We start from the raw sequence: 22,826 nt of genomic DNA on the forward strand, positions 1-22,826 counted from the left end.
AGATCTAAGTAAAAATCAAGATGCATGGAATAATTACACTCATGACTGCTTTCCATGTGTTTAAATAAGAACTAAGGGAAATACAGATACACAACAATGAATATAATGTGATATGTTAAAAACAAGTTTCAAATAAGTTTTACAAAGTAATAATAATAATAATAATATTTTACAAAGTACACTTTGTGGGAATGTTTGGAACTAATCAGTATTATTAGCAAAATAAATGGCTAGGATAATTTCAATTCCAGCTCCAAGAAAAATGCTTTACAAAAGAGGGAGGAAATGCTATATTGGAGAGTGACTGGGCAAGCACAGAGTGACTCAGCCTCTTTGCACATGCCTGGAAAGAACTGCCAAAACTATTCCAGCTTCTACTGTACTAGCCACTCCAAAGTTTGGGTGGAACAATTTAATTAACTGTCTCACAAAACTTTGTATTCCTGGATCAAACATCTGCAATGCAGCAAAAGTTTATAGAAATGCTGTACCACCCCTGCTCCCGCCCTCCAACCACATGGCAGATTCTTTGGAATTTAAAGTGGGATCTATTACAGCCTTCTAGATTGCAATATACCTTTCCTTTGTATGGCTCAAGGTCAGGGCCAGATTTAGGTCTGATGAGGCCCTAAGCTACTGAACGTAATGGGGCCCTTTATATGTCCAGCTGTCCTTTGTCAACAACAAATTGTCGCTGTTTTTTGTGTTGAATATACGCTATATGTTAATTTATGGACGTATTAGGTATCTAAAGCCATGTGCACTTGCAGAATGTATGCACCCTATATATAGAAATGAGCAAACCAGTGATATTTTAGGGAGCAGGCTAGCAGGCGGGGCCCATTACTTACATCATAGGAACCTACACAACACAAAACACTGTTGTTGCTGTATGTAGGTTTTATTTTATTTGTTTTTTCTTATATTTTGGAAATATACATCGTTTCTTTCTTTTATTTTTTGGGGCCCCCCAAGAGAGTGGAGCCCTAAGCTATAGCTTGTTTAGCTTATACGTAAATCCGACACTGCTCAAGGTCTTCAAGACAAGGAAGAAAAGGTGAAACCATTTTCTCTCCCACAACTGGAACTGTCTTTTGATTTCCAGAGGGCGCCCAGGAAACAATTAAGAAACAGCAAGAGGGGCCCACTCTGGAAAAGCTTTCATTCCCATTAGGAAGCATTGCTTTGACATGGATACAGTACAGTGGTACCTCAGGTTACATATGCTTCAGGTTACAGACTCCTCTAACCCAGAAATAGTGCTTCAGGTTAAGAACTTTGCTTCAGGATGAGAACACAAATCGTGCTCCGGCAGCGCGGCAGCAGCAGGAGGCCCCATTAGCTAAAGTGGTGCTTCAGGTTAAGAACAGTTTCAGGTTAAGTACGGACCTCCGGAACGAATTAAGTACTTAACCTGAGGTACCACTGTACTAGTAGAATTTCTGCAGCATTTTCTGTAGGACACATCTAATCTACCATTGCAGCTGTGGCCACAGCTAGGTTGCAGAGCACATGCTTTGTCAGGGCCGAGCCCCTCATGAGATCTTGCCGCAAGCAGGTGCCACTGCCAGCACTTCGCGAGTGACACTGCGCAATGCAGGAAAGGGAGGCTTTGCAGTGTGGAACAGTAATCCCGTTTTGCCTCAAGCACTGAAGCAGAACGTGCTGCTCCTGTGCTTTGCGTTCCAAAAGGTCCCAGGTTAGTTCAATCCCGGTTATTTCCAGACAAAGAATCCCAGGCAGCAAGGCTATGAAACAACTTTGGGCAGATATTTGAAAGCCATCACAGCAGGCAGACCTGGGTTAGCAGAGACAAGGGCCTGACTCAGCGGCACGTGTACTTTACACATCTCTCTACCAAATTCAAAAACACTTGTCCGCACCTTGAAAGCCCTGACCGTATGACAAAAGAGCAATTAAGAACTCCACACTGGTACTTCTAAATGAATGAATGAATTAATGAAGAAGAAGAAGCAATCCTTGCATAAAAAGAAACCCAAGGTAGCTGAAATGGCTAAATAAATTTATAAAAATTTATTTATAAATAAATTTATCAACGACTTGGATGATGGACTCAAGGGCATCCTGATCAAATTTGCAGATGACACCAAACTGGGAGGGGTGGCTAACACCCCAGAGGACAGGATCACACTTCAAAACGACCTTGACAGATTAGAGAACTGGGCAAAAACAAACAAGATGAATTTTAACAGGGAGAAATGTAAAGTATTGCACTTGGGCAAAAAAAATGAGAGGCACAAATACAAGATGGGTGACACCTGGCTTGAGAGCAGTACATGTGAAAAGGATCTAGGAGTCTTGGTTGACCACAAACTTGACATGAGCCAACAGTGTGACGCAGCAGCTAAAAAAGCCAATGCAATTCTGGGCCTCATCAATAGGAGTATAGCATCTAGATCAAGGGAAGTAATAGTGCCACTGTATTCTGCTCTGGTCAGACCTCACCTGGAGTACTGTGTCCAGTTCTGGGCACCACAGTTCAAGAAGGACACTGACAAACTGGAACGTGTCCAGAGGAGGGCAACCAAAATGGTCAAAGGCCTGGAAACAATGCCTTATGAGGAACGGCTAAGGGAGCTGGGCATGTTTAGCCTGGAGAAGAGGAGGTTAAGGGGTGATATGATAGCCATGTTCAAATATATAAAAGGATGTCACATGGAGGAGGGAGAAAGGTTGTTTTCTGCTGCTCCAGAGAAGCGGACACGGAGCAATGGATCCAAACTACAAGAAAGAAGATTCCACCTAAACATTAGGAAGAACTTCCTGACAGTAAGAGCTGTTCGACAGTGGAATTTGCTGCCAAGGAGTGTGGTGGAGTCTCCTACTTTGGAGGTCTTTAAGCAGAGGCTTGACAACCATATGTCAGGAGTGCTCTGATGGTGTTTCCTGCTTGGCAGGGGGTTGGACTCGATGGCCCTTGTGGTCTCTTCCAACTCTAGGATTCTATGATTCTATGAAAAGAATGAGCATTATAAACAGTAAAGTCCAAGAAAACACAACATCAGACAAAGACAGCACAGTCACGATCCCAGTAGCTTAGGACACAAAGATGCTATAAAATAAGAACATTCTAACAGCTTTTTGAAAGGAGTCAGGGATATGGATTGCCATTAAAGAGGGAATTCTATCACTGAAGTGTCATGACCAAAAATGTCCTTGGTGCGGCACTAGTAGCCTGGCCACAGAAGCTGGCAGCAACCTCATAATAATAACCTTCATCTTGCATAATAAGGAACAGTAATGGGGAGGGAAGAGGTAACCAGCACGTAAGAGTTTTTAAAATACAAATACTCGCAAGCAAATGCCTCAACAAACCAATGAGATCCATAGCAGATCACATAACACGTACAAAGAAAAGTTTAAAAATGGTTGTTGGTAGCTGTGTGCATTGCAATTTATGCTGTGTAATGTCTGGGTCAACTGATGGTGTTGGGGTGTGTGTGTGTGTGTGTGTGTGTGTACTTATTGGCACCTTGATGTTTTATACCTAATATCCTCCAGGAAAAACTGGAAAAGAACAGGTTAATTAGTTAATTATTTCTACATCAAGAGAAGCTTTGCATTGAAAAGATGCAAAGTTACTTTTGCATAAATGTGGAAAAAGCAGAGTAAACATTCTAGCTGACCTTCCCCACGGCTGCAACAAGTAAAGCTACATCTACAATGCGTTCATTTTACAGAGGGCATTAATAACTTCACCGGTGGCTCATGTGCTCTCGGTAAGAATGTAATGAAAACACCACAGCTGGGCATAGCACCTTGGTTTCTGTCTGAGTCAATATCTTGCTGTCTCCTTGTTTACAGGGGAAAAATATATTCAGCTGCCAGATCACATGCTACTCTAATTATCCTGTTTCAGTGCCAAACGTTCAAGATTACAGTACAGTAAATAATTACCACCCAGCTGGCAAACATTTAACAAGGTTAAATAGGCATGTCATTTACATGTTTCACACTCCTGTCACCTATTTCAAACAGAGCAGCGGTAATAATGGAACACCTACTTTGTTCCATAAAATCTAATCCTAATAATCCTATAAGACACATTCAGTTTAGGCACAAGTATGTTTAAGAGAATAAGGAATGTGTCATAGGCTCACATACATTTTTTACACCTTCCAAACACAGATTGGTTTTGTTCAGTACAAACCACAGTTTCCCATTACATGCACACCAATGAACTATGGCTTACACTTGCTCTAACCAGAATCAAACAAGCAATCACAATTCTGATGTGTTACCATCATCATCATCATCATCATTTCAGTTCATGAGGCCATCCAATTAATTCTGCATGGTTTCCTAATAATATTTGCAATGCCTCCTAGTTTGGTGCCATCTGAAATACCATAAGCAAATTCCTACCACCTCCCCTAGATTACTAATAAAAATAGCAAATCTGAGGAACTTTATCAAGAAACTTTCCCTTTGACTAATCCCTTTGACTACTTCTCTTGAATTAGTGCCTTACTTTAACAAAGCTACATCGCACACAAAGTAATAAAACAGTATTCCGATGGCTCTTTTAAAATTTGAAACAGTGCTTCAGAAAGGGGGCAACTGGAACTGGAGAACTGCACAGGGGCTACTCATCCTCTTCATTCCTCACTTTAGAAAGTGCTGCCAGTGTGTCGTAAGTTTGCCTGTAAAGTGTACTGGATTCCTTGTCTATATTACAATCTGGTTATTGATACCTATATTTCCTAGCTTGACCTAGAAAGTGTTCTATGCTGCTGTTTGGGGGTGGGTTTGCTCGATTCCCAAGGATGAAGCCTCATATTACTTTTGGACATATAACACCGATTCTGGCCTGACTGCACTAGTTGCCAATTACAGTGCTACCTCTGGTTACGAACTTAATTCGTTACGGAGGTCCGTTCTTAACCTGAATCTGTTCTTAACCCGAGGTACCACTTTAGCTAATGGGGCCTCCCGCCATCGCCGTGCCGCCACCACGCGATTTCTGTTCTCATCCTGAGGTAAAGTTCTTAACCCGAGGTACTACTTCCAGGTTAGCGGAGTCTGTAACCCGAAGTGTTTGTAACCCGAGGTACCACTGTAGTTTCTGGGCCCAATTCAAAGTACTAGTTTTGATATATAAAGCCTTAAACAGCTCAGAATTGCAGACCCCATATGAACTGACCCAGACCCTTCAGTCATCATCTGAGGCCCTTCTTCATGTGGCCCCTCCATGAGATCCAGGGATGGCAACATGAGGACAGGCCTTTTTATGCAGTGGCTGCCTGTTGGTGGACAGTTCTGTCCAGGGAGGTTCATCTGGCACCATCATTATACATATCTTTAGGCGCTACACAAAAGCTTTCCTCTGTAACCAGGCCTTTCACCTTTAAATATCTGTGGCCTTTTAGAAGTGGGTGGGACGTTTTTATATTATTACACGTCGTCTCCCAATCTTCACAGTTTCAGGTGCTTACCCAGGGTCTGTGTTTACTTTTGGGAAATAAGGCACAGCAGAGACTGTGGTGTCTTTATGATATATGGTTTATATAGGAAGGGGGGTAGGGGTCCCCCAGCTTTACACTTGAAGAGGGTTTTTCCTCCTCCATAAATCACATTGTGAGTTATGAGGGGCCAATTCAAAACACAGCTGAAATATATTTTTTCTGTTATATACAGTTCTATTCTCAATATTTTATTTAAGGCCCTTTTGGTCTAATAAGAGGTTTCTCATTCAAAACCTTGCTTTTCTTTCTCACACTGGCATAAAAATAGTGTTTATAGCGTCAGAGACTGTTGCCATGGAAATTGAGGTGCCATAGAAACAGAATGACTTTGCTGCAGGATGAAGTAACTTAAAAAGGCAATGAAGAAGCAGGGACTTGTCAATATACACAATTAATGAGGGAAATGCTACATAAAAGAACAAATGTGTCATGAATTGTATCTCAGTAAGATTATTTCCAACATTATCATCCAGTCAATGGAAATTGCTACTTTTCTCATTTTTAATATAAGCTTTTTAAATGAAAACGTTTTTGCAAATTAGAACCACTGCTTTTGTAGCAAAACCCGCCCCAAAAGACCCTCCCCCCAAAAATAGATATGAAAGCCTTTCAGCAGACTTGGAACATGACAATATCATCATCATTTATTGTTGACTCAAAACTACTTGATCATACTGTAGTATCATAAACATAACAGTGAAATAAAACATTCAATATTTTCACACTACCAGATAACATAAGTGAAACAATGGTACACAAATTTTAACACCCTTAGATTTCACTGTCAGTTTGCAAGTCTATGATGCCTCCTACTACACATTTTTGGGGCTCAATTTGATCATTTAGTAAACTTTCTGATGAGAGAACACGAACTTAGTTTAGCCAACACCTCTGATCGATGTTTAGGATGATATGTAATTATGGCATCTGGCTTGCATAATGGATTTCTTCCTGCATTATCACGACTTCCCATTCTGCTCTTTCCTGCTGCTGAAGTGAGCACCCATCGCATATTTTGAGGGACCACTCCCTGCTTGCTGTCCCCTCCCAAGCTTGTCAATGCCACCAGGCCATGGCAACCAAAATCAAGATAATGGAAACAACACGAGTTCTATGCCAACAACACCAAAATGCCCACCTCTGGGAAGCACGACCCTTCTATTCAAAGGATTTATAAACAATATCAAATACATTAGGAACTGGGGGCTAGAGCAGCTTAGGAAAACAGCACAATCCTGTTTACAACCCGAGATGTGGTGAGGGAAAGAGAACAAAGGAGCTCTGTATGTGCCAGACAAGAGCTCAATGGCTCACTAAGGAAAAGCAGATTCAGTCATCACAGTGGAGAAAAAGCACACAAAACCTACTGAACACTGTCTAAAAAACCAAAAAAAACCCTGAAATTATTATTATTATTCTTTATTTGTTTCTGTGGGTCAATGGCCCCTGATAGAAAACTCTTACTCTAAAAAGTGCCTTTGAGAAGAAACTCAGGATGAATTCCTGGGGACAAACTCTCAAAGAAATGTTAACTGACTGTAACCTACCTCGAATGGGAGGACTCTGCCTACTACCTTGCTGCCTCAGATTGAGACTTCTGCTTGCCATACTTCTGACCCCTTCAACCCTCTATGCTGTCATGGAACCTTCTGCCTGACTTGGATGTCACACTTTCATCTGAGCCCTCTGATCCAGTGCCTAACCTCCATCCCATCTGTGACATCATCTACCGTCCTTCTGATCTTCACACATCCATGCCTGAAACGGACCCCTAATGCTAGGCCAAAGCCTGACACACAGGCTGGGCCTCCCTTAAGCTAGCCTCTAGACCATGGGAAGGCAAACTAAGGCCCAGGGGCCGGAGGCGGACCAATTGCCTTCTATATCTGACCCGCGGACGGTCCGGGAATCAGCGTATTTTGACATGAGTAGAATGTGCCCTTTTATTTAAAATGCATCTCTGGGTTATTTGTGGGACATAGGAATTCGTTCATTTTTTTTTTCAAAATATAGTCCGGCCCCCCACAAGGTCTGAGGGACAGTGGACCGGCTACCTGCTGAAAAAGTTTGCTGACCCCTGCTCTAGACACAGAAGCCGCATAATTATATCTACATTATTGTCTGGCCATAGCTGCTTGTGTAGGTTAGGAAAGTGTTAGAAATGAGTATTATCAGTCACTTCCAGATGACATGTTTATTGAACATACGTTGTGGTTTGTTTGCAAGGAAGTTAGACAGTGTTGCATCAAGCTTTACAGTACATTTTCCCATCACTTTCCTTACTGCAAAAAAGTCTAGTTTCGGGGAGAAGCAGGCATGTTGTGCAAGGGGTTCAAATCAATTTTAATTGCACAACCTGAATTTGTCAGTACTGTGTGTGATTGAATCCCACCCAAAAATAGGTATAGTCAGTAAGCATTATTTATGGCGAAGGGAAATATATTGCACATGAAGAGAAAAGGCTGTCATTAAACATTATTTTGAATACAGTCAGTGAAAGGAAGCACATCTCACATTCTCTTAGCAAGAGGAAAGATCTGTTTGGCAACTTTTGGCATCTATAACCCAATGAACAACTAAACAAGAAATCATTGCAGATTTGAGCACAACCATTGTGACAGCATCACTGATTCTAATGGGAATGAGAAGAATTCTATGTTTATGGATCTTCTGGATCAGCTTTAAGGGTAAATTATACAGCAGTGAGAAGGTATCAAAAAGCCTCTTGTATGAAGAGCATGAAAGTAAAGTTTATACATGCTCCACCTTACTCATCTGAATATGGTACTTCTGTCCTGTTACGTCTTAGTCACTGCTAAATTCCCATCTCTTTCAGTCACTGAATGAGTAATGACATTACTTCAGAATCCAAGCTCTGAGCAAATTACAATACATTTGGTACGCTGATAATTTCCACTCAAATCACTGCACTCCAACAGCTGGCAGCATTGTACACAGGATCTACAGTGTTCCACTTTTCTCACAACAATAGGTACATATATTATTTTTAAATAGGAAAGTTAAGGGAAAGAATATTAAGAAAAGAAATAAAATGCCATAATTAAAAATGTGGGTTTTTTTAAGTCTGTACTTCCATCCCACCCACAAGCAACAAACACAGCAGGTAGGCAGCAGCACAGCTGTAAAGGCAACCCATTCAGGCTACTATTTAAAGGTAAAGGGACCCCTGACCATTAGGTTCAGTCGCCAAGGGAGCCAGCGTTTGTCCGCAGACTTCCGGTTCATGTGGTCAGCACAACTAAGCCGCTTCTGGCGAACCATTTAGCAAGGATAATTTCATTCACAGTGGTCTCTCACTACTTCTGCCACCATCAGTCAAGGAATGGTAGAAACTGGGCCTTGCCCTCCTATTACCATGACCCCTCTCCTATGGTGGTCATCACAAAAGATGGAACCATATTGTGATGAGAGAAACTGTAGAAGAAAAACATGCACCAGGTAGGTCCCTATGTACTGCTTCATTCCTAGCATCATCATCATCATCATCATCATCATTATTATACCATTCTTCATCTGAGGGCCAGTGTAAAAACGGAAAAATACATAACATAATAACAAACAAGACAATACCCCGCCCCAAGTTTAAAAGTCCACAGATTGTTAATTTGCCAAAGGCCTGATAATGCCATAGGGCACTTATGAGGAAACGTAAATAGCCTATAAACAGAGAACAGAATAATTAATATTATTCCTTCTACATTTCAACTCCCCCTCTGTCTCTCAAACACTATTGAGGAATCTATACGGCGTCAAAACTGAAGTAGCGATTCGCCTTAACATGATCCTAACATCCCACATTTAAAAGCCTTTTGGATCATTCCGACACCAACTTGTATTTAGCATAATACAAACGCATACGATTAAGAAGTAAGCTGCTAATATGAAGGTTTGGCACAGAGATTGCCATAATTACAATTTATATGAGCAGAGAGCAAATATGTTTTTGTTCCTGTTTAACATGCCTTTGGATATATGTGGTCGGACACAGTGGATTATTTCAAGCTATTTATTTATTTATTTGTTTGTTTATTTAATACAGTGGTACCCCGCAAGACGAACGCCTCGCGAGACGAAAAACTCGCAAAACGAAAGGTTTTTTCGTTTTCGAGTTGCCTCGCAAGACGAATTTCCCTATGGGCTTGCTTCGCAAAACGAAGCTTGCCCCGGGGACAGCGGGTCTTCTCTTTTGAAGCAAGGGGCGGCGGCATTTTAAGATTGCCCGGACAGCGGAGAAGTCCTCCGCTGTCCCAGGGTTTTTTAAAATGCTGGTGGTGGGAAGAAAAGCCCTTATCCCCCCCCCCAGCCTTCAGAAGAGGTCCGGGGACAGACTGTCCCGGACCTGGTCTGAACGCGGTTTCCCTAGGAACGCATTAATTGACTTCCAATGCATTCCTATGGGAAACCGTGCATCGCAAGATGAAAAACTCGCAAGACGAAGAGACTTGCGGAACGAATTAATTTCGTCTTGCGAGGCACCACTGTAAATCTATTTTCCCTACTTTTTTTTTTTTTTTTTACTTCTGTTGAAATACCCCAGCTGGTTTGCCAATTTAGATGCCAGGCAAGTTGTGTAAACATGTTTTTTGGCAATGGAGATATGTGTATGTACGGTATATAAAGTAACAGCATGAAAAACAAAATTAGAATCAATTACTGTAAACCCTAACCAAAGCAGAATCTAAAAAAGATCAAAATGGCAGTTCCGTTGAAGAGTTTCAGGGATGAATAGCTATGTCTACATGGGATAATTTGTACAAACTCTCTAGCAAGGCAATGATGGGACTACTTCAAAATGTTATAAAGGGAGCTTGCTCATGAATGCAGAATTGTTAAATTAGCTTGGGGTACTTTTTGCTGTGTAGCTTGCCTACCTATTGCCATAAAATGGTTTTTAAAATCTCAGCGACACAGTCAGTTACACTGAACATTCCTTTTCCTAATTAATCCATGGGTGCTTTAGTTGGGATCTCGGCACTGCAGGGGGTTGAACTAGATGACCCTCAGGGGTCTTACAACTCTACTCTTATTATTGACTTCTGTTATCAATACTGAAGAAACATCGAAGAAGGATATTTCCCCCTGCACTGAGGTAATGGGTTGTATTCAACTACCGGTAAGTCCTATTCAGACCAGACCCATTAAATTAATTAACCTGACTTAGTCATGATAATTAACTTCAATTGGTCTAATCTGAATGGAGCTAGTATTGAATGCCACCCATGACATGTGTAAAGAAAACAGGTATTATTACATTGTGAGTATAGTATTTATTTTACCACACTCATGTTGGCTGGGAAGCTTCTATACTAGTATAGACGGGTTTGTGACAGTCTGGATGGACCAGGCTATGCATACACCTGTTGAAAAGCTACCTGTAACAAAATTCCTACCTGTCAGCCTTTGAAAACTAATTACAGCACCAAACACAAAGCAATCAACTTTTTCTTTTGAGTATAATATAACTATTGTGAAAGAGCCAGTGCTAGAAACTGGATAACAGGTTCAGGTGGTGGTGGTGTTTTTTAAATAGACATTTTACCATGGTATATTACCTGCTTCTGTATATTTTAATCCTACTTTCTCTTCTTCATCCTTTGCTTTGGGTGGTGGCCAGACAGTCTGCAGTCTACCGGGAGTCTTGTCATCCTGATCGGAAAGTACTGCATCAGTCTAATAAAACAAAAATATTTTAAGAAATATTAACATATGATGGCACATGGCATTGAAAACTGCTTGTTTATAAATGTTAACAAACAAACAAACCCAACAGCCTTTCCGCCTTTCTTTTTGCTTAATATCCAGTCAGAAATAAGTACTGGGAAAATGTGAGAGCTTGCTCACAATTTTGTGACATTTTAGCTAGTTCAATATACTACATTCTGGATTTTTTTATGACTACCTACAATTTCTGTTTGTTTGTTCACATACGATATGTCATAATGACTGAATGCTCTGATGTGCAACAGAGGTCAATAAAGGCATGGGTTTTTCCATTACCTTTATTGTTGGGGGAAAGCCATGGGCACTCCCCGCGGCACACTTGAAACGACCCACCAGTATTAAAGTGTATGCTCTTAATTCACTGTGACACCCGTTTCAGTGGTTAGAGTGACCAGTTAAGGCTGGCGAGGTTTAGGTTCAAATATCCATGCTGCCAATAAACTCAGTAGGTGACCTTGGGCCAGCAACTACCTTAAACTAACCTACTTCACAGGATTTTTGCGAGGATAAAATGTACACAGCCCTGAGCTTTCTTTTGGGGGGGTGGGGTGGGGGAAGGAAGGCAGGATTGGAATGCTGTTTTGATGTCATGTGTGGCTGGCAGACTGCTGGCTTGGAACTCAAGGACCACAACCCAAATGTCAGATCAGCCACAGATTCAATACCTTCTGGCAAATTAGGGAGAAATCCAAACCAGCACTCCTTATCTTGGCAGGGATTTATGGAATGCTTGGGACCACTGCTGCACCTGTAGCCCTGCTGTGCATAGTGACTGGCAGAAGATGGGAAGGTCAGGCAGATCCCTGCACCAGTCTATATAGCTGGTGCAGTGATTGGGCCCAAACTGGGTCTGATGTTGCATGGATGGCTCAGAATCCAATGGATTCCAGAGGAGCTCAGCACTCCCCACCCATATAAAATCCAGCTCTATGGGTTTCCAGGTGACGGTACATTCAGTGGGTAGAAGGGGGCTCTGTGTCAGCAGAGTGACGAGACTCTGCAGGCGGCAGGAAGCAAATGGAGGTCAGCAGGGCTAGCAGAGAGACACTTCTACACTCATTTCTGCCTGCCACCCAAAAAGGGTGTGTTGATTGCTCTGCTAATCATCTCTCAACTTCAGTACATTTCTGAAATGGGAAATTTTCTGACAATTTCAGTGTGTTGTTATGAGGTTAGACATATTTTGAGGTGTTATCATATTTTGCATGGTAAAGGGACTATGCAATTTATAAATAATAACCCACATTTCAACAATACCGTTCTGAATGCACAGAATTCACCAATGCAGCTTAGTATTGTGACGCTGGGTGCTGTCGAAACAGGCATCCCAGTCTCAGAATGGTAATGCTACGCTTGGGTCTTTTCTATCCAAAATAAGCATTTGCCATACATATTTTAGATCACACCTATCTATTTACCCAATTAGTATTTTGCGTTAGCCCTAGCATACAAGAGTATTAATCAACCTACTGGTTTTGTGTCAGTTGCTCCATCACCTTTAGACCTTTCAAATACTGCCTTCAGTGATTCTTTTTCATGTCTCATTTTGCGTTTTATCGCTTCTAGCTCTGAAGTATCAGCAGTTGTCTCTTTTTTGGGAGGGCGTGTAAATAAAGCTTTAAATGCATCCAATGCAGATTCAGCGGGGCTTGGTTTTGCCTCTTCAGAGGTGGAGGATGCTTTTCTCACTGAAGATTTGCTTTCTTGGCTATTTTCACCGATGCCAGAATCACTGGACACCTCACCAGAATCTTTTTCTTCATTTTTAGGCCCTAAGAGATGAGAGAGTTGTTCTAGAAAGGTAGGGGCCGCTTTGGGCTCTGCTGGTTTCCTCTTAGTTAACTGATCAGGTGCAATACTGGACTTTTTAACTGGCTGTTTTAATTTAAGCATAGCCAAGTCGCTGTCTTTCTGTTTGATTTCAGTGACAGTTTCCTCCTGATCTGAAGAGAATCCTTTCTTCCGTACACGTAACCCACTGAAAAAAGCAGGAAGCTGAAAGGTCTTCTCATTCAAAGATGGTTTTTGGATGGATGCCGTGCTGGAATTGCTTGCAAGAGGTCCTTGCTCATCTACAAACCCCTGAGTATCTTCTCCTGTGAGAGACAGGCCTGTATGGTTCTCATTGGTCAGTGCTGCAGTTTCAGTTTCTGAACAAATTTCATGTAGTGTATCATCCATTTCTGTTGAATGAAGCTGCGAACTTGGTAGAATCTGCTCTGTTTCACCTCCATTTATAGTACCATCTATTTCTCTATATCCTTCTGTTTCTGGCTCTTCATTTTGGTCATTATCCTCCAAAGACACAGTACTATTTAAAACAGATCTGTTTGCTATATTTTCGTCACTGTTAAGATCTGTAGGCTCATTGTCTGACTCTGTGTCACTTGTTGCATGAACCAAAGTACCCTGAATAAGAATGGCATCCTTGTCATTTTGTTTGCCAAATTCAGACAAAAGAGAGTGTAGAGAATCTGAATGCGAAAGAGAGGGATCATTCTGCTCCTGCAGTTCCAAGTCATCTGGGCCGTAACTGTCAGGCTCATAGTCATCTGGGACAATGGTAGTGTCTACAAAGTCAACAGGTGTGCTGCCGTAGACTTCATAATCAACATGGTTGCTAATATCATCCTCAAAGTTACCCAGGGCAGCATCAGCATCAAAGTCAGCTGGCACCCAGGCACCCACTCCTGAGTCAATTGGGGCAGTGGCATCAGCCTCAAGGGCAAACATGTCGCAAGTACTGGATTCTGAAATTTCATAAGCATTGTTTGGGCTTTCAGCCTGTGGTATTTCTGAAAGTTGATGATCTCCATCCAGATAATCATCTCCATTGATTCTGCTCCTCCCTTCCTGGTTGTCAGCATGGCTACTGATATCATTGACATTTCGAAATCCTTTAAGAACAGCTTGTTCTTTTGAAGTGCCTGGTTGCAGTTTAGCCGTAAATCCAAAAAGGGCTTTCATAGAAAATTTTGTGTAGAGAGTTGGGCCTGGTTCAGGTTCGGTTGCCCCCTCTAGACTGGAAAGCTCATTATGGTCTGAAGTCTGATTTGCTTCCATGTTGGGCAAATCACAATAATACTTATTATATTCCCAGAAGATATCAGTTCGTTTCTATATGATTACTCTCAGGGAACATCTTTCATTCAGTCTATTACATTAAAACACCACAGAGAGAGGCAGTTTTTCACCAGATTACACACTGCTCTTTCTAACAATGGTCTGAAATACACATTCCAGCCAAACTTTACAACTTGAACAGAGGCGAAACGGGAAGATTTTGCATCGTGTTGCATACCATAAAAACTTCCCAGCAGCGTCACAACTTATTATTTACACAATGGGCCTATTTTTTGTCAACGCAAATCTGCTACAAACTCCACCGCCTGTTGCACTAAGGCTCACTGTTCTTTTCTGCTACACTCAGCCTTTTTACTGAATAGAAATAGCAGTTAACAAGACAGATCTCTTTCTCTCATTCTCTCTCTCTCTCAACAGAACAGCTGGTACTTGCAGTTTGCTACTTCCTCATGCCGGCCCGAGAATCAAGGGGAAAATCGTCAGCAGAAAAACTCCTCAAAAGTTTCTTGAAAGGCACCCCACGGTGGTCAAAAGCTGCTTTGAGCAAAGTCGTCGAAGGAAGGCAAGATCAGAAAGCTGGAAAATCCCAAGCAGAAAGAAATGTTTCCAAATCTTCACACACACACACAAACGAGCCTTCTTTTAACTTCTGGAGATTCCTAGTTGCTGAGAAGTCCCAGTTAACGTTGGTGCCCTTGAAGCTGAATAATCATAATAAAAAGAAAGAAAGCACCACTCTTCCGCTTTTGGTTCAGGTTTCTGTCTGGAATGCAGATTCCAGCCAAGGAGCACCAACCAACGAGGCTGGTTTCGTGTTGCTGCGTCTTAAACTCTGCACAGCTCTTTCCGCGGACCATAAACAGGTAAGTTATCAGACAAGGTAACCACACCCACGGATTAAAAACTACCTAGGAGGGCAAGGTAAACAGCCACTGCCCAGAACTCGGCCATTAACTCTGCAAAGAAGAGAGGGGTGGGAACATGCACGTCCACTGTCTTCTCTTCCAAAGCGATTTCTCTTAATTCATTTTTTTTCTTAATTCCCGGGTTTCTTTGCATCTTAGATCTCTGCACCTATCTTATTTCCTCAGTCTAGGAGAGGAGAAAAAGAAAAGCGCACGGGTAGAAGTCCCAGAGGGGGAGCTGGGTTACTCCGCGGCAGCAAAAACAGGTAAGAGCCGGTGACGAAATTAGAAAACTCCAAGTAGAAAACTCTGTGTATAAAAAGACTTAGAACCAGCGAGTCAAGGAGTAGCTAACTTAGAGGTAAGTTGCTTACAACGCCTCTCCCCGCCCCCCACCTCAGTTCCTTTTCTGGCAAATAGCCTTATTCAGTGTTTTATTTTTCCCCCCTGTGGGTACTCAGGCGTACACATACCCCTAAAAATTTTGTTAATCATCTAAGTTTGGCCTCATTGAGGGGCAGTATTTCAATAGGGGTAGGAAAATGAGAGTAGAATCATAGAATCATAGAATCATAGAATCATAGAGTTGGAAGAGACCACAAGGGCCATCGAGTCCAACCCCCTGCCAAGCAGGAAACACCATCAGAGCACTCCTGACATATGGTTGTCAAGCCTCTGCTTAAAGACCTCCAAAGTAGGAGACTCCACCACACTCCTTGGCAGCAAATTCCACTGTCAAACAGCTCTTACTGTCAGGAAGTTCTTCCTAATGTTTAGGTGGAATCTTCTTTCTTGTAGTTTGGATCCATTGCTCCGTGTCCGCTTCTCTGGAGCAGCAGAAAACAACCTTTCTCCCTCCTCTATGTGACATCCTTTTATATATTTGAACATGGCTATCATATCACCCCTTAACCTCCTCTTCTCCAGGCTAAACATGCCCAGCTCCCTTAGCCGTTCCTCATAAGGCATCGTTTCCAGGCCTTTGACCATTTTGGTTGCCCTCCTCTGGACACGTTCCAGTTTGTCAGTGTCCTTCTTGAATTGTGGTGCCCAGAACTGGACACAGTACTCCAGGTGTGGTCTGACCAGAGCAGAATACAGTCGCACTATTACTTCCCTTGATCTAGATGCTATACTCCTATTGATGCAGCCCAGAATTGCATTGGCTTTTTTAGCTGCCGCGTCACACTGTTGGCTCATGTCAAGTTTGTGGTCAACCAAGACTCCTAGATCCTTTTCACATGTACTGCTCTCAAGCCAGGTGTCACCCATCTTGTATTTGTGCCTCTCATTTTTTTTGCCCAAGTGCAATACTTTACATTTCTCCCTGTTAAAATTCATTTTGTTTGTTTTTGCCCAGTTCTCTAATCTGTCAAGGTCGTTTTGAAGTGTGATCCTGTCCTCTGGGGTGTTAGCCACCCCTCCCAGTTTGGTGTCATCTGCAAATTTGATCAGGATGCCCTTGAGTCCATCATCCAAGTCGTTGATAAAGATGTTAAATAAGACCGGGCCCAAGACAGAACCCTGTGGCACCCCACTAGTCACTCTTCTCCAGGATGAAGAGGAACCATTGATGAGCACCCTTTGGGTTTGGTCAGTCAGCCAGTTACAAATCCACTGAGTGGTAGCAGAGTCAAGTACCCCTAGACATTTATTTTTTTTTTGGAGAGAAAAAAGCACTGGCCTTATTAGATGATTTCTAGCGTTTAAAACTGGAAGGCTGCAACCTTCTGCCCACTTTCCTGCAAAGTGGAACTTCGTGGGATTTACTTCTGAGTAGGAGTGTATAGGATCGCACTGCAAAGGTTTTCAGAATATACAGTACTAATCACACCAGATGGGGGTGGTTCGTGGTTTGTTGTGTTCTTATTTTGTATTTTTACGCTGTGAACCGCCCTGTGGTCTTCTGATAAAGGGTGCTATACAAATTTAATAAATAATAATGATACTAAAGAAAGCTCACACCAGAAATCTATCTAATCTAGCATCCTAGCTCAGATCCTAGTTGTCCTGAGAATGGGACAGAGTTCATGTTTGTGGAACGGAAGATTTCCCTCTTCCCCCTCCGCTCTGATGTGCAAATAAAAACTTTATTGCTCCTTACACGGGCAGAGAGAGCTTAGAAGCAGGCGAGAATGGAGACAGTAGCCCCATGTTTTTCCTCCTTAAATATAGAGCAAGATGAGTTGGGATTCATAACAGACCCTTCTCTAAGGTTACACCTAAGTTATGGAGCTCTCAACCTCTTGTCTTAATTAATAATAATAATAATAATAATAATAATAATAATAATAATAATAATAATAATAATAATAATAATTCATTCCCCGCCCATCTGGCTGGGTTTCCCCAGCCACTCTGGGAACAGAATATTAATATTAATATTCCAACACTGCCAACACTGTTTTTTCTCATGTAGGTATTGAATTTGACAGGCTGAAGCTTTCAGTTTGTATGTTGTTCATTTTCTAACCATTTTATTGTTTTTTCTTGGGCTGGGTAACTGGGAGGGATTTCTTCGTTTTACAATTGTTATTAAACTTCCCTGAGTACTGAGCACACAATGGAAGAATTGTATATAAATCTTTGGAAACGAATAACTGAAACAAACATGGTTTTGGCAATAAATTTCATCAGTTGGTCACACTAAGTGAAGTGCTTCCTCCTCTTTGACCTGCAGCTTTGTCAGCCAGTTATACTTAGTAGCCCTGGTCTGTTCAGGTATCATTCAGGTTATTAAAAGCATACCCATTTATAACAGGAAAACTCCAGACTTGCTCATTTCAGCATGGCGCTTTCAATCTAAACAGGCCTGAAAGACCTTTTTATTTAATTTACACTCTCCAGGCCTCAACTGCTAGCTTTCCAGATGACTGATGCAATTCTCAAGTTGTTGAAGGGGGACACAGGGAGATCCCTAATGAAATCCACCCTGTAACTCCTCCAATGACAGCCTTCTAAAAACAGTTGGCTAAGGGGACTACAGTGGTACCTCGGGTTAAGTACTTAATTCGTTCCGGAGGTCCATTCTTAACCTGAAACTGTTCTTAACCTGAAGCACCACTTTAGCTAATGGGGCCTCCCGCTGCCGCCACACATTTCTGTTCTCATCCTGAAGCAAATTTCTTAACCCGAGGTACTATTTCTGGGTTAGCGGAGTCTGTAACCTCAAGCGTATGTAACCCGAGGTACCAGTGTATACTTAAAGCCCTGAGTTGCAGATAGTCATTGAGTTTTAAGAAACCATAGAAGAACAAAAGCAGCTTGGATTACACAGTTCCGTGTCAACTTTGATCAGTGGATAAATATTTTCAGGAATATTAGGGCAGTTTGCCTGTCTTCTGGCAATCATCTCTCAGCTTAATAAAGCCAGATATGACTTCATTTGCATATCATGGCAAGCCAAACTATAGCTTACTGGGTCCACACAAACGTGAACACATCTGGCAAGGAACTCCCATCTCTGTTTTTACAGCAATCCTTGGCTACTACAGCTCATGATTAGCAAGGCCAGAGCTTAACCACAAGCCTGGGTTTGGTTGACAAGCTGTGCCAAAAAAATGTGACCCTCAGATTGAAAAGATTTCCACAGCCCTGTGCTTCATGGCATGAGAAAATCAACCGTTTGCAGTAGAAAAACATCTCAACTTGGTCGTAAAGGAATGTGTGAAATGGCCCAGAAGCTTATTTAATAAATAAGAATACAACCAGGCCTTGGACTAATATTCTATGGCCTTTTAAATGGGTGTGAGAGAAGGGGGTTATTGTTTTGTTTTGGTTTAACTGATTATTTTGTGCTTTTATACTGTATCTTTATGTTGTGAAGCGCCCGGAGATCTTTGGATGAAGGGCGGTATATAAACTTAATAAATAATAAAATAATAAAAATTAGCTGAACCTCTGCTTTCCAAGGTGAATGTTCTCCTGGAGTGGAAATCCTCATTATTATTTTCCCCTCCTGCCATTATGTTCTCTGTATGTGCATAACAATTTCTTACGCTATTTACACTGTAGTGACTGCTTTGCAATTGCAATGACTCTGGTGACTTTATTCATCTGAGGCATGGTCAGCTCATGTTGGCAGGCGGCATACCATCAAAAGGTAGATAATTATAGTGTAATTGTATAATGTGCTTTTATATTTAGAGCACTACTCTGTCTTAAATGGAATAGCCAGGAAGAAGGTAGTAAGTCTTAATTTTTGTTCACTAAACAGGTCACAGCTCTCCATACAGTCAATATTTAAATTCATAATCTACTTTCTGAAATTCCTTTAGCTGAAAATGGAAATATGGAATGCGTATGGAATACCAACTCAATGGATGCTTTGCAACTGTCTTGGGTAAGGAATGGTGGATTTTCCAACGTAGACAACAATGACATTGCAAATATATAGTTGCCACCACATTTCCTGAAGGAACTGTGACTCACTTTGGTCAAACCCTCCCATTTCTGTGTCATAATCTTTGAAACTAAACATCAAAGGCTAGGATATAACTATGCTTCAATTATAGCTAAATGCATCCTGTATTCAGAAGGACCAAGTAGTTTAATGTTCAGTTAATAATAGTGAACGCATGTGGTTTGATTTTTCTGTTTGGAAGCAAAATAGGACAACCCCCAAACAGTGGAGTGTTTCCTACATACTCTCCCCAGTATGAAGAACAGAATTTGAAATAAAATAAATGTTTAAAAACAAACCCCAAATGGCCTGACAATAACCTATGAGCTTTTTATGGGCTTAAGTATGCTGCAAGCTGCCCAGAGTGGCTGGGGAAACCCAGCCAGATGGGCAGGGTATAAATAAATTGTTTTAAGTGTATCTGGTTTTGTTTGTGTTTTTTTAAGTGTTTTAAATTGTTTAATGTGCAAATTGGTGTGACACAGCAGTTTAGAAGGAAAACATAAATTGAAATACAGTCATACCTCAGGATAAATACGCTTCAGGATAAGTGTTTTTGGGTTGTGCTCCGCGGCGACCCGGAAGTAACGGAGTGCATTACTTCCCGGTTTCGCCACTCGCGCATGCACAGTCAAAATGACGTCACGTGCATGCGTGGAAGCAGCGAAACGCGACCTGCCCAGTCGCGTCTTACGTTCTGTTTAGGATGCGAACAGGGCTCCAGAACGGATCCTGTTTGCATCCCGAGGTACCACTGTAACAACAACAACAACTATTATTTTCATATGGGCAGAATCACAGCTTTGGCTGTACAGCCTTATAACCATTAAGAGGTTTAAGCTTGCTATAATAATCCCAAACACCAAAGAAGCAAGCAATTTGAAATATAAGCAACAGGACTGTATTAAAGCAGCGACCTGAAGATACACTGTCAACAAGCAACTCTAGAAGTACCATCAATCAGAACTTTACTTTTTTTTTTTTTACATCTCTCACTAATTATTTATAAATTTTGCTTCATTTTTGGATCTCTGTTTTGTGGATGTGACACTTCGTGTAAATATCTCTTTCTTTTCCAGGCTCTGCAGGCGCACACATTTAAAAATGCAAAAGTAGGCAAAATATTTTAGGCACAGTTTATTGTTTACAGAGTTAATAACAAATAGATTGACAAACAGATTCAATTACAACAACAACAACAACAACAACAACAACAACAACAACAACAACAACAACATAATAATAATAATAATAATAATAATAATAATAATAATAATAATAATAATAATAAATTTTATTTATATCACGCCCTCCCCAGCCAAAGCCGGGCTCAGAGCAGCTAACATCAAATGTATAATACATTAACATAAAATCAGACAATTAAAATACATCCTCAAATCAGATCAGGATCAGAATAAAATCCAATCGGATGGCAACCCGCAGATTAGGGTTGGGGACCTTAAATGCTCACCAGGCCCAACTGTTTGTGCTGAACTTATATGGGCCTGTGAGAAAAATTGGGAGGCCACTTTCATGCAAGTTCTTATGAAAGGGGAGAGGGAGTCAGACTGAACCCTGACCAAAGGCCTGGCAGAACAGCTCTGTCTTGCAGGCCCTGCGGAAAGATGTCAAGTCCCGCAGGGCCCTAGTCTCTTGTGACAGAGCGTTCCACCAGATTGGAGCCGCAGCCAAAAAAGCCCTGGCTCTAGTTGAGGCCAGCCTAACCTCTCTGTGGCCTGGGACCTTCAAGATGTTTTTATTTGAAGACCGTAAGTTCCTCTGTGGGACATACCAGGAGAGGCGGTCTCGTAGGTACGAGGGTCCTAGGCCGTATAGGGCTTTGAAGGTTAAAACCAGCACCTTAAACCTGATCCTGTACCCCACCGGGAGCCAGTGCAGCTGGTATAGCACCGGGTGAATGTGATCTCGCAGCGAGGACCCCATAAGGAGTCTCGCCGCGGCATTCTGCACCTGCTGGAGTTTCTGGGTCAGTCTCAAGGGCAGCCCCACGTAGGGGAACATTGCTAACTGTTGAAAAGGCAGGGCCTATCACTTAAGTCTGTGGTGCTATAATGTAAGTAGATGTACAAGTGATTTATCAAAAAGCAACAACTGCTAACTTTCAGAATAGGGTGATAAAATCTTACAGGGTTTGGAGGATTATCCACAGCATCTTTCCACAGATATTGTGTCTTTAAAAGAAACTGATGTATGCAGTGTTTCTAACGGCCTGTGAAATAGCTGCCTTGTGGATCTGAAGTCTCGGTCTCGGTCCAGTATACCTGAAGGAGCGTCTCCAACCCCATCGTTCTACCCGGACACTGAGGTCCAGCACCGAGGGCCTTCTGGCGGTTCCCTCACTGCGAGAAGCCAAGTTACAGGGAACCAGGCAGAGGGCCTTCTCGGTAGTGGCGCCCTCCCTGTGGAACGCCCTCCCACCAGATGTCAAAGAGAACAACAACTACCAGACTTTTAGAAGACATCTGAAGGCAGCCCTGTTTAGAGAAGCTTTTAATGTTTGATGTATCACAGTATTTTAATATTCTTTTGGAAGCCGCCCAGAGTGGCTGGGGAAGCCCAGCCAGATGGGCGGGGTATAAATAATAAATTATTATTATGATGATGATGAAGTAGCTATCATTGTAGAAAAATGTTGCACATATTGGACAGTCTGTTATTTTTCTATTTGGAATACACTTTCCCTATCATAGTACAGTCGTACCTTGGAAGTTGAACAGAATCAATTCCGAAAGACTGTTTGACTTCCAAAACATTCAGAAACCAAAGCGCGGCTTCTGATCGGCTGGGAAAGCTCCTGCAGCCAATTAGAAGCTGCGGAAGCCATGTTAGACATTTGGCTTCCAAAAATAGTTCGCAAACTGGAACACTCACTTCCAGGTTTGCGGCGTTCGGGAGCCAAAAGGTTCAAGAACTAAGTTGTTCGAAAACCAAGGTACAATTATTCAAAGCCCAGCTATCACTCCTTTCCCTTTAGGCTCATCTTTTTATTGTGCATTGTGATGGAGAAAGTCAACTTATGAGTCGGGTTAGAATGCCTATTTTGTTATTATGGTATGAAGGAGTCAGAAATATGAGAGTTTCAGAAATATTACTTATTAAAATAAGATGTTGGCAAAATTCCCTATGTCAACTCGTAGTGTTAATTGGGTGCACATTAAAAGTACAGGACTCCCAAGTGTGAAGACT

General features: G+C 41.8%; 3 protein-coding genes across 15 annotated transcripts in view; 1 reads left to right on the top strand and 2 right to left on the bottom strand.

The window, feature by feature from the left end:
- The window catches only part of LOC308594625 (formin-like), a 112,767-nt gene extending 98,037 nt beyond the window's left edge, over window positions 1-14,730 (bottom strand). The window contains exons 1-2 of the mRNA XM_081207960.1: window positions 12,699-14,730; window positions 11,060-11,177 (exon numbers count right to left, since the gene is read on the bottom strand). Of these exons, the coding sequence (XP_081064086.1) occupies window positions 11,060-11,177; window positions 12,699-14,291 (1,711 nt within the window). The 5' untranslated portion in view covers window positions 14,292-14,730. The remainder of the gene's footprint in view (window positions 1-11,059; window positions 11,178-12,698) is intronic.
- The window catches only part of LOC308595004 (formin-1-like), a 179,669-nt gene that overhangs the window by 115,084 nt on the left and 41,759 nt on the right, over window positions 1-22,826 (bottom strand). The gene's annotated exons all lie outside the window — the stretch shown is intronic.
- LOC308595674 (uncharacterized protein) overlaps window positions 13,225-22,826 on the top strand; it is a 30,354-nt gene continuing 20,752 nt past the window's right edge. For 4 of the 13 annotated variants that reach the window (XM_081210267.1, XM_081210268.1, XM_081210262.1 and 1 more), the window contains exons 1-3: window positions 13,225-13,356; window positions 14,730-15,175; window positions 15,377-15,483. In XM_081210267.1, coding sequence (XP_081066393.1) covers window positions 13,344-13,356; window positions 14,730-15,175; window positions 15,377-15,483 — 566 coding nt within the window. In that variant the 5' untranslated portion in view covers window positions 13,225-13,343. The other 9 variants (XR_014012098.1, XR_014012099.1, XR_014012100.1 and 6 more) reach the window with 5 other exon arrangements.

Source organism: Podarcis bocagei (genome assembly GCF_964188305.1).
Source record: "Podarcis bocagei genome assembly, chromosome: 1".
NCBI classification, from domain to species: Eukaryota; Metazoa; Chordata; class Lepidosauria; order Squamata; family Lacertidae; genus Podarcis; species Podarcis bocagei.